Here is a 10,324-nt window from a genome sequence, read left to right on the forward strand (position 1 = left end):
TCTACACTGGTGAAAGTGTAACTGGTAGACATTTCGTTTTTATTCCAAAACTTCATTTCATGAAATTATTTGAAGTTTAAAGACAACAAATCAATTTGCTGTTTAAGCAAACAAAGTCAGCTTCTCCCACTCTCTTTATTTCATCAGTCGGAATGACTGATTAGTTTAAAAAAAAAACAATGACAGATTAAATATGTAAATGTAAATTAATAGTTTTAACAAAAACATAAACATTATCAGGAAAGGTAGCTGTTTTTGCCCAAAACTTTGCATCGTATAGTTATTTAAAATAAAATGGACAAACAGATTTTTGTAGGTAGAGAACATATGTTTCTGCAGTACGTTTCTTATCTTCTGCACATGGGTGGATAAGCCTTGAGATTACAACAAACCAGGAACAACATTCAAGTTACATGTAAATTGTCATCGTAGAGCAAAATCACAAAAAATGACAAAAAGACAGAATAATGATGTCTATGTTGTCATAGACATCTTGAGCCTGATGCAAGTCATAATGATCCGAATTGATCAAATTTGAAATATTCTACATCATCTAGACGTAAATGATTTAGTCAAATAACACTGATACTGTTCAAGATGACTATTGCAATTATTTAATAAGGATACTGCCTGACGCTTCGCTTTTCAATTTACACATGTGTTTATTTATGTCTTCATTGAGTAGTTGTGGCAAAATATGTTTTTTTTTTTTAAACAAAACAGTACATGGATTAATAGAAATACACTGAAATAGAAAAATCTAATTCTGGGGCAATTCTTATTTAAAAGTTGAACTCTTACTAAAAAGAACTGAGTAAACAGGGACACTTATTTAATGTAAGTTTGATATTCCCCTATATTAATTTTATTGGAGTATGCCTTTGACAAGTATCAGCATTTTTGCATTTTTAAAGCAATGTTTATCGGGGGAGTTTTTTAAAAGATAATAGTTAAACCTACATTTCTGTCACTATTTTTACTTTTTTCTAGAAGCTATTTTGTTCACCATTCTTTCTTGTGCACCACTCCTTTTCCTTCCGTGACTCTGCTGTGCCACAGAGGGAAAAAAAATGTCGGTTCCTTTTAGAGTGGTGTCTTAAAATAGATTCCCAGTTGTGACTTTATTTACCGAAACTGTTGCTAAAACTATAAAAACTTACATAGAAACCATGACATCATCGTCTTGGACTTCTCCAAAATCTTTATAATCGTGGTTTAAAATAGTTTGAAGAAAGGAAATAGAGAAAAACCCCTGTCATACCTTTCTGACTATAAGCAAATAGATTTTTTTTTAGGAATTTTGGCGCAAAATCGGAGAGTTTGTCTCCTTTTATTTTGAAATAGTTTTCCTCCGAACACGTCTCGAGCAACTTCCGGGTGTCATGCGGAACTCTCCCGTTGCCGGGTAACTGTAGGAATTAAAGTGTTCTCTCTTCTGACTTTTTTTTTTTTTTTTTTTTTTGTTACCTCTTGGGCAACTCGTGTTTTATTTAATTTATTTATTTATTTTGAAGTCGCCTGTAGAAAGGATGACTCAGAGTGGTTTTCATGGGTGAGTACGGTGTAAATTTAAAAAAACACAGCTCAAAATGGTATTTATTTTAGTTAACAAAGGTCAACTTTCAAATTTAAATCAAGCCCAATCCAAAACTGTTTGCAAGAAACTTGTAGCTTTTATTTTGTCCTAACATTTAGGAAAGAATGATAGATAGATAGATAGATAGATAGATAGATAGATAGATAGATAGATAGATAGATAGATAGATAGATAGATAGATAGATAGATAGATAGATACAAACATCCAAAAATGAGAAGTTATTTTTGCATTAATGTAGGTTTTTTTTGTTTTCATGTTTAAAATTATTTTCTATACATCAACCATTGCATATTACTACCCATTTGGCCAAATGGGACCAAATGCTATCACATTTAATCAGACCAGTCTGAAAGGCCTTGTAGTTAACCTTGGCTTATCCAGCTCCAGATATTAGACGGTTACGCAAGAAGCGCGTTAATCTCAAACAAACTCACTGGACGGCTGGGATTCACTATTTAGTAAAAGCCACTTCAACGCTTGAGAGCCTTATGTACAAAGAAATATGAGAAACGCCAGATGAAGTGAAAGCAGGTCTATTTTTTTTTTTCATTTTCAACTTTTTAATTGGCATCTGACCTCACATTTCTTCCCCAGTTTTCCATTCCCCCACTCACAGACTGATAGAGGGTTTCATGCAGGATCCCTAACATTTTGTAAAGATAGCCTCCTTTATCTGATTGTTTTGCTTATTTCATTAGAAAGTATCGTAGCAGGTTTTGAAGCAACGCAGAGTAAACAATATGAGCTACTGTATGTTTATTTCCTCCAACAAAGAATCAGCTTGAGTAAAATGCACTGCTCCTGTTTGCCTAGCCACCACTAGTTTCCAGAAACTGGAGGACGAGTCCAGCCCACGGGACAAAGCAGCAACAATAATACAGCGGACCTGGAGAAGATATGTGGTACGTTCTGCGGTCTTAGTATATTTGTGACAAGTTTTCATACTTGTTTAGCTTTTTCACATTTTGTTGCTTTACAGTCAAAAATCCTCATGTTTATTGGGATTTTTTGTGGTTGCTCAACACAAGGTTTGACTGAATTCTTTTTTCTTTTTTTTTTTTTTTTGCCCCCATAAGTTTTGCTTTGCAAAAGAGTTTGAGCTTGGAATGTTTTGTAATGAATGTTTTTTTTTTTTTTTTTTTTTTTTTTTTTTTTTTTTTTTTTTTTACATCAGTCACATTCTTGAATATTGTTTATGTTCATAGAAATCTTAAGTTGTATATGAGATATAATATTTGTGAAACACATTCATAAAAAAAGAATATGACTAACTTCATTTGCGCAAAAAAAAAAAAAAATAAATAAAAATATCAAAATTAAAACAAAACCCGCAGCTTGATGCTAATAAGTCCATGCGTCAGTCTGAAGATGGTGTGTTAAACTTGTTTTCTTATTTATTTTTTTTTTTTTAGGGGAATCAGTGTAAAGGCGGTCTAAACTAACTGCATGCAACATTTTTTTTCTACAAAAAACTGTTGAAAAACACATCAGTCGTTTTCCTTTCCACTTCATAATATTGTACTACTTTGTGTTAGTCTATAAAATCCCAGTAAAATACAACAAAGTGGTTGTTGGTTGTAATATGAAAACAATCCCGACGCTGTCAACAACGCAGTGCAAAGAAGTCTTCAGGCATGTCCAGAAGATGATCAGCCAATGCTATCAGCAGGATCCCAGGTCACTTCTCCGAACCGTCAATCCTCGAGAGGTAGCAGAGCGATAGATATCGTCGAAGCAAAAAAAAATATATATATATATATATCTCAGTCGAACGCAAAACTCTTCAAATCCGACTGTGTTTCACAGGCAGAGCTGCTCGATCCTGCGGCAGGCGTATTCATCCGATTTCGACTAGGAGGGGTAAGCTAGTGGAAAAGTTGTAAATAAAACACCACAAATTCGCAAAAAAAGATCATGGAAAAAGATTGTACGAACAAACCTACTCATTTTAAGCTTTTACTTTTCATTCAGGTGAATTTTCCTCCCCAGGTCTACTACAAGATCTTCACCTACCGGCCCATCGTGGATATATGCGCAAGCAGCCCGAAGGACTACAATCACCTCTTCCGCATGAGGTATTTGACTGAGAAGAGGGATCCGACTCTAAACTCGACGGACCGAACGGGTTGGTATCGGCGTGTGGAGAACAACAACTGGAGGCTGTTCTGTTGCAAAGTAAGAGGGAAAAAACATATATATATTTGGATATATTTTCTGGTGATCAGAGGGAGCTCGTCTTTCAGCTTCCGCACGCAGATAACAATGCAAGTGCTTACATGTCTCGCTTCTCCAACAGCTCCTTACCAAGGAAGAACCCATAGACAATTTTGTCGTCAAGAAAATAGACTTTAATCCGTCGAAGATGCAGCGGAAAGAGGATGTGAGGAGATGGAGGAAAAGGAGGAAGATTGAGTGGCTGAGGCGGATGTGAGTTGTAGCGAGACGCAGTTTAACAGTTTTAACTAGTTTTCACAAATATCTAAGTAGAGCAAACAACAAAAAGCATATGTATTTGTAAAGAAGTTGCATACAGCAGTTTTGATAAAACATACAAATAACCGTAAAACTTTCAACTCTTAATTGCATTTGGTGCTTTCCGTTCATGTTTTGTGAGATCTTTCCTTCTTACTGAATAAACAACTCAGTTCAACACGTTCCATGTACAGACATCTGCACTTCAACTATGGGCTAATTATAGGCTTTCTAAGTTTGCCCAGCAGATGGCAGTGACATCAACATTAACGGCATTAAAATTCATTGCAAGGACAATTCGGTCATAGCTGAAGGATTTTCCCAAAACATATTGCATCTGCATCTACAAAATATTTCTTTAATCAATGCTTTTTAAAAAAAAAAAAATCTCCAGGTATTCAGTCCACACTTTTACACATAAACAAATTCCTTAAATATCTCCATTTTAGAGACTTTTTTTTTTAAAGTTCTGTCTATGGTCTACAAGGTAAAAAAAAAAAAACAACAGAAAAGCATCTCAGTTGTCTAAAATCTAATAGAGGTGCATTTGATTATTTTTTATCTTTCTGCTACATAAAGGTACCAGGAGGGCCGAGAGGAGACTCTGGAGGAGCAGTCCGATCAGTCCGACCTGTTGACAGTGGCGAGGAAATCAGCGAAGGACATGATGAGCTCAATCGAAGACAAAGGAGAAGATGAAATATTGGACTGGGAGCTGGATGAACTGTTGGCCTGGACAAGCAGCCTCAACTTTGAGGAGTGAGCTCTTCAAACATTTCTTGTCAATGTGCATTTTTACATTGTCCTGTAAAACTAAGGGTGCTTCCACACCATGGACCAACACACTTGGTTCGACTGGACAGATGGAAAACTTCCTATCTTCATTCCTTTCTTTTCACACTCATCAGTCCCTCCAGGATTTTGCAGTTGTCTTCATAATTAGCATACATTTCAAGCACCACTGATTTTTGCCTCAACTACATGTGCTCGATGTAGTTGAAGCTAATTTACAAAAGTTTTCAGATCACATATTTGTTTGTAAACAAATACGTGATCCCTTTTGTTAATTTCTCTCTTGGGTTCTCTAATTTCATGTCTCACCTGATGAAATGACAATGACTATCCTATCTATCTCTGGTTTGGAAGCTCTCTTATGTTAAGTTTTGCTTTGATATTTTTGCTTTTGCAGGTACATGGAAGAGTGGCAACAACTGGCCTGCAGTCACACGTCCGAGATAAGCAAAGGTTAACAAATTTCTTTTTACGTTTACCTTTTCATCACAATGCTTTTGTTATCAAAATGTTGTTTTTTTGTTGTTTTTTGTTTTAGTCTTCATGGATTAAATATGCTTTCAAGAAAATAATTTGTAATATTTTACCTTAATGTTCTCTTTCCCCTCTCCCCCAAACAGATCGTGCAATATTAACGCCAGTGGTGGGTCTGAGTCACTTGGGACCTCCAGTAACTTAGGTCAAGCAGAATAAAATCAAGAATGGTAACTGGACTATGTCTCCAAAAGCTTTATTGGGCATTTACTACATTACATTGCTGCAATTTGTGTGATCAAGTTGTTTTTAATTTACCACACTCTGTGAGTTTATGGTGTAATTAAGATTATTTTTTCATCCAATTTGAAGTATATGCAGAATCTGAATACAGAAGAGGTAAGAAAAAGTAAAAACTCATCTACTCTCTTCTGTTTCTTTAGATAGATTGATTCACAAACAGAAATACAATGTTCTCTTTGTTTAGTTCTGACCTTTGGGTTTTTGAAAAAATCTCTGATCCTCTCAAATTATGAATGGTTTCACTTTTAAGAAATCTTTTTTGCAAATATACTGGTATGTATTTTAAACTTATCTTACAGAATATAATAGCCAACCAAGAAGTAAAATTTCATTAATTTTAACTTAAAGAACAATGGTTTTGTTGGACCTCTGTAGTGCTTTCTGCTGTGATTTGGAAAATAAAATCAATTTGTATGCTTTACAGGCATTCCCCTAAACTTCTACTCAAAGGGAAGGGTCAGTGAATTGTATAACACCAACATTTTACTCTCCCGTGGGGACTCGAGAATGACCTGTATATAAAGTTATTTTTTTAAGTTACAATTGATAATATCTGTGCATGACATTTTAAAGTCATATTTATAGGAAAAAAGGTGCAAAAATATACTGATATGGAGAGGGCATAATGTATATCTGTTATTTTGTCACCTCTCATGTCTTGGATAATAAAAATGATGAGAAGTTCTAAAATGTTTAAAATATCTTGTAATATGTTCTCTATAAACAAAAACAATGAAAAAGTTCAAGCGAAGAACAAAAGAGGGGGCACCCGGATTTGAACCGGGGACCTCTTGATCTGCAGTCAAATGCTCTACCACTGAGCTATACCCCCGTTGTATATGGAGGTGCAGTCTGTCGGTATTGGCCATATGTCAGTTGTGTGTTGAAGTGGTAGTGTGGTATGAGATACATATGTAGGTAAATAAAAATGGAATTTCATTCAGACAGGCTGTGATGGCATCACTACAAAATCTCGTGAAAATATTTCATGCATTACGGAGCAGTTTGTAGGGGCGGAGTTTCGACCGGATGTTTCGTCTATACCACTCGACGCAAGCGGATATACGAGCATATGAAAAGGAAAGCGTAAGGAAAGAAGTCACAATGGTATTGTAGCATGTTTATATCACTTTTTAAATTTTCTGTAGGCGACAGATTCAGGACCATTGTGTTATTTTTATTTACATTTATACAATGTATTATCATGTCCTATATAGCGTTTCGTCTGGTCATGTTGTGGAACTGATTCGTGAATTTGATTAGTCACTCGAGCTAATGCTAAATTAGCGCTAATGCTAACAACGATGTTTTCCTGGACTTTCTCATATAAAGTCAGCTCTGAATGTTTGCATGCATTTTGTGTTGGTTTATTGTGAGCAGATATGAAGATTGGATGTGTTTTTTTTATTATTTGTGCGTCACAGAACAGCCGCGGACTCCGTTCTCAGCTTAAAGACAGCGTACCTGTGGCAGGACTGTGTCCACAGGGAGCTTATGGGGTACAGGACTCCCTGCGTAGCGGGTAAGAAACTATGGGATATATATTTACATAATTGAAATTATGATTTCAATTAATAATGTGCTAATTGTTTGTGGGGGTTTATTTGCTTTTGCCTTTCTCTCCAAAAGCTTCACTAGTGTAAAGAATGAGCTTCTTCCAAGCCACCCACTGGAGCTGTCAGAAAAGAATGTAAGTTATCTAATTTGTGTCCTTTAAATTTCATCATCATGGCTCAAGCTTTAAAAGATACATTGGATAAGACTCCTTCATTGGCAACCCAACAAATGCTTGTACATATGTGGCAAATATATTTTTGAGTCAGCATTTAAATGACTGGAAAGGATGGGGGAAATACATTTACAGTGACGCACACAAACAACCTAGAAACCTTTTATTACAACGCTCTCTACAGTACGAGACATTTTTAATGTGTTATTTTTATGTTTTTGTTCCAATTTTTAAATTAATTTTGCTTAGAAATTTAAGTTTGAGAAGTCTGAATTAGGAATAACTAATAACATGGAAAAGCTGCAGGTTTCTGACCAATCCTGAACCATAAATCAGTTAGTTTTTTTCATTTTTTAATTATTCTATCTTAATACCACAAAATACAACTGGTATGCTACCATTAGCACTTTGACTACAGTCTGAGAACCATCAGTATTCAAATTCGAAATATTTCACTTATTCCAAATGAAACATAAATGTCTTCCTGGCTCATTTCCTCCCAGCATCCTCAAAGAGTTACTGTGGATGGTCACACTGTGGGCAGGAATGATATCCAGTAGCAGACCGTCTTGCAGTGAATCTGAAGAGGCCTCTGACTGACGACTGTTGCATTATAACAGTTTCATGACTGTCGTGACATTTTAGCAGTTCGGTTATCTTCAGAGATGATATTCCGCTTTGTCCTGGATGACCAGCAGATGTTAGCAAATGCTGCTAATCCACCTCATTTGCTTTTGCTGCTCCTCTTTAAAACCTCCGTCTGGCTACGTGTGCCTGCAGGCTGCTTACCGCGATGTCTCTCTGTGCTTTGCAGTTCCAGCTTAACCAGGACAAGATGAATTTCTCTACACTCAGAAACATCCAGGGTCTTCACGCTCCACTCAAATTGCAGATGGAGTACAGAGCAGCCAGACAGGTAAGGGTACTCCACCCCATTGATGGCCCCTTCCCTTTAACCTCCCTGTTTTTATATCTGTTTTTTGTTTAAGTCTCCTCTATTGGTACTGATGAAAGGTGCTTCTGTGTTCCAGATCCAGCGTCTGGCCTTCTTACCCAGCTCCAACCTGGCTCTGGACACCCTGCGAGGAAGCGATGAGTGCATCGGCTTCGAGGACATCCTCTGCGGTTAGTGTCTCTTTCCTCTGTGAAGACTTCACTTAAAAAAAATCTAACTGAAATAAATCTTAAGTAGAATAAACAATAAAATCCATGGCATGTGTCCTATGTTGGTTGTTTAGAGGTTCAGAGTCGGTTGTGCTGATTGAACGCTGTTCAGTTTTTTTTAAGTCTCTTGTCTGTCTGTCTGCAGATCCAGGCCAGAGTGAAGTGATGGGCGAGCCTCACATGATGGTCGAATACAAACTGGGATTGCTGTGAAAGCTGCTGGATGTAGAAAACACACAACATGTTTAGGTTACTTTCTCCGAAATATATTTGATTGTCCATTCCAGGTCGGAAGTTATCAGCTGGGCTGCTGCAGAGTTGTTTTCAGACACGTGTTAGGCAGAAGGTGGGCCAGATGTAAATTAAACAGAGAGAGTTATAGCAGTCACTCAAACCGGTTTTCATGGCTCCTTTTTTGTTGTGTTTGAATCTGGTTAATATTTCTAATAAATTACATTCTTCTTCATGGTGTGGTTTCATTTCTCCAACTATAAAACTCCCGAAGCAGAACTTTGGCTCCTGTTACGTATCTACAGTTCTACGTAGTCATTAAAATTAAACTAATCAAGGTGAACTATTGTCTCTACAGAACTTTATCATCCAATCATAAACATTGAAAAAAAAGTGGTAACATCTTTGCACAGCTATTAGTAGCAATATTGTGTTTTATATAATATCTAGTTACTACATAAGTAAGAGGAAGCACAAGGATACAGACTTATTTTAAATGTAGTGCTAGCTTTTGCCTTCAGAAATCCTCTAATTAGTAAATGTAAATTTAAGAAAGCCCCGAGGTGTTTATTTCAAGAAGACAACAAACATTTAAGGTGCTGATTAAACCAAAATAAAACTTTCTGACCTACATGCAATGCGATGGGAGAAGGAGAAAGAGACGTTCCAAGTTGATGAAGCTAATTACAAGAAACGCGAGCAAAAAAACAAATTAAGACTTGAGTTAATGTAACTTGTGGATGTGTGCCTCAATCAAAATGACTAATTTCATTGTAAAGTGTCTTTGAGGGTCCTGAAAAGAGCTATACTAGTTTGGTGTCATTTCATTTCACCAACTTTTTAAAATAAAATTAATCATTAAGGCAAAAGGCTAGTCTATACCGGCGGTGAGGGAGGGGAGAGAAGAAACGTAGAAGTTCTGTTACTCACTGTAGCAATCAATTGAAACCTCACCGCCTTCGGACCAACCGGGAAAACGATTTTCACTGACAAGTATATATAGCAACAATATTATTGATCATCTATCTAATGGTTTTGTTTTTATTTTCAGACGGTTTTCGCATGTATTTTAAAGTGCCTTAAAGGTATAGCTAAATATCGTACTTTAAAAGGAAACTTGAAATTTCCTGTGGTTAAAACTAAACAATTTTTACGGTCACAAACCTCTTCTCGGGAAGCTTTGCATGCTGGGAAAAATACGTATGTATCCCGGTTGTTTGTCTGAAGAAACTATACGTAAGCTAGTCCGCCATGTTGTGAGTGGCAGGCTCATTCCGAAAAGTGAGGAAATGTTTTTATTTATTTTATTTTTTTTTCTGGCATAAAAGAAGCATCATTTAGAACTACGGGAAAAGATTAGGGCCACCGAAAAAAAAAAAAGAATTCTGATTTTAATCTCAGAATTCAGACTTTAATCTCAGAATTCTGACAGAATTACGTATAGTTTCTTTTTTTCGGTGGCCTTTATCCTCTTCCGTATAGAACTAATGATAATGACGCCAAATATTTATTCTTTTAGGTTTACAAAATATTTTTTCTTAATAGAAATTAATACAACAAT

The 10,324-nt window shown here is 36.1% G+C and overlaps 2 protein-coding genes and 1 non-coding gene across 4 annotated transcripts; 2 read left to right on the forward strand and 1 right to left on the reverse strand.

Annotated features, from left to right (window-relative positions):
* The first annotated feature begins 1,411 nt into the window (after positions 1–1,411).
* LOC106958661 (uncharacterized protein C11orf65 homolog) lies at positions 1,412–5,571 on the forward strand. 2 transcript variants are annotated; one of them, XM_015050675.1, is made up of 9 exons: positions 1,412–1,552; positions 2,412–2,500; positions 3,214–3,306; positions 3,405–3,458; positions 3,588–3,773; positions 3,895–4,025; positions 4,650–4,829; positions 5,260–5,315; positions 5,483–5,571. In XM_015050675.1, exons 1-9 carry the CDS (start codon positions 1,549–1,551, stop codon positions 5,539–5,541), a joined length of 852 nt encoding a protein of 283 aa, XP_014906161.1. In that variant the 5' UTR covers positions 1,412–1,548; the 3' UTR covers positions 5,542–5,571. The 2 variants fall into 2 exon arrangements, with proteins under 2 accessions (XP_014906161.1, XP_014906160.1); XM_015050674.1 differs by having other exon boundaries at positions 1,413–1,552; positions 3,570–3,773.
* An 828-nt stretch (positions 5,572–6,399) lies between these two features.
* Positions 6,400–6,471, reverse strand: trnac-gca (transfer RNA cysteine (anticodon GCA)). The gene has a single exon. It is a non-coding gene; the product is annotated as a tRNA-Cys (tRNA).
* A 164-nt stretch (positions 6,472–6,635) lies between these two features.
* pomp (proteasome maturation protein) lies at positions 6,636–8,998 on the forward strand. Its single transcript, XM_015050676.1, has 6 exons — positions 6,636–6,746; positions 7,064–7,161; positions 7,269–7,329; positions 8,183–8,284; positions 8,400–8,493; positions 8,678–8,998. Exons 1-6 carry the CDS (start codon positions 6,669–6,671, stop codon positions 8,743–8,745), a joined length of 501 nt encoding a protein of 166 aa, XP_014906162.1. The 5' UTR covers positions 6,636–6,668; the 3' UTR covers positions 8,746–8,998.
* Positions 8,999–10,324: the final 1,326 nt, after the last annotated feature.

This window comes from Poecilia latipinna, unplaced genomic scaffold (genome assembly GCF_001443285.1).
Source record: "Poecilia latipinna isolate Pla-1442-1.1 unplaced genomic scaffold, P_latipinna-1.0 Scaffold1004, whole genome shotgun sequence".
Classification (NCBI taxonomy): Eukaryota; Metazoa; Chordata; class Actinopteri; order Cyprinodontiformes; family Poeciliidae; genus Poecilia; species Poecilia latipinna.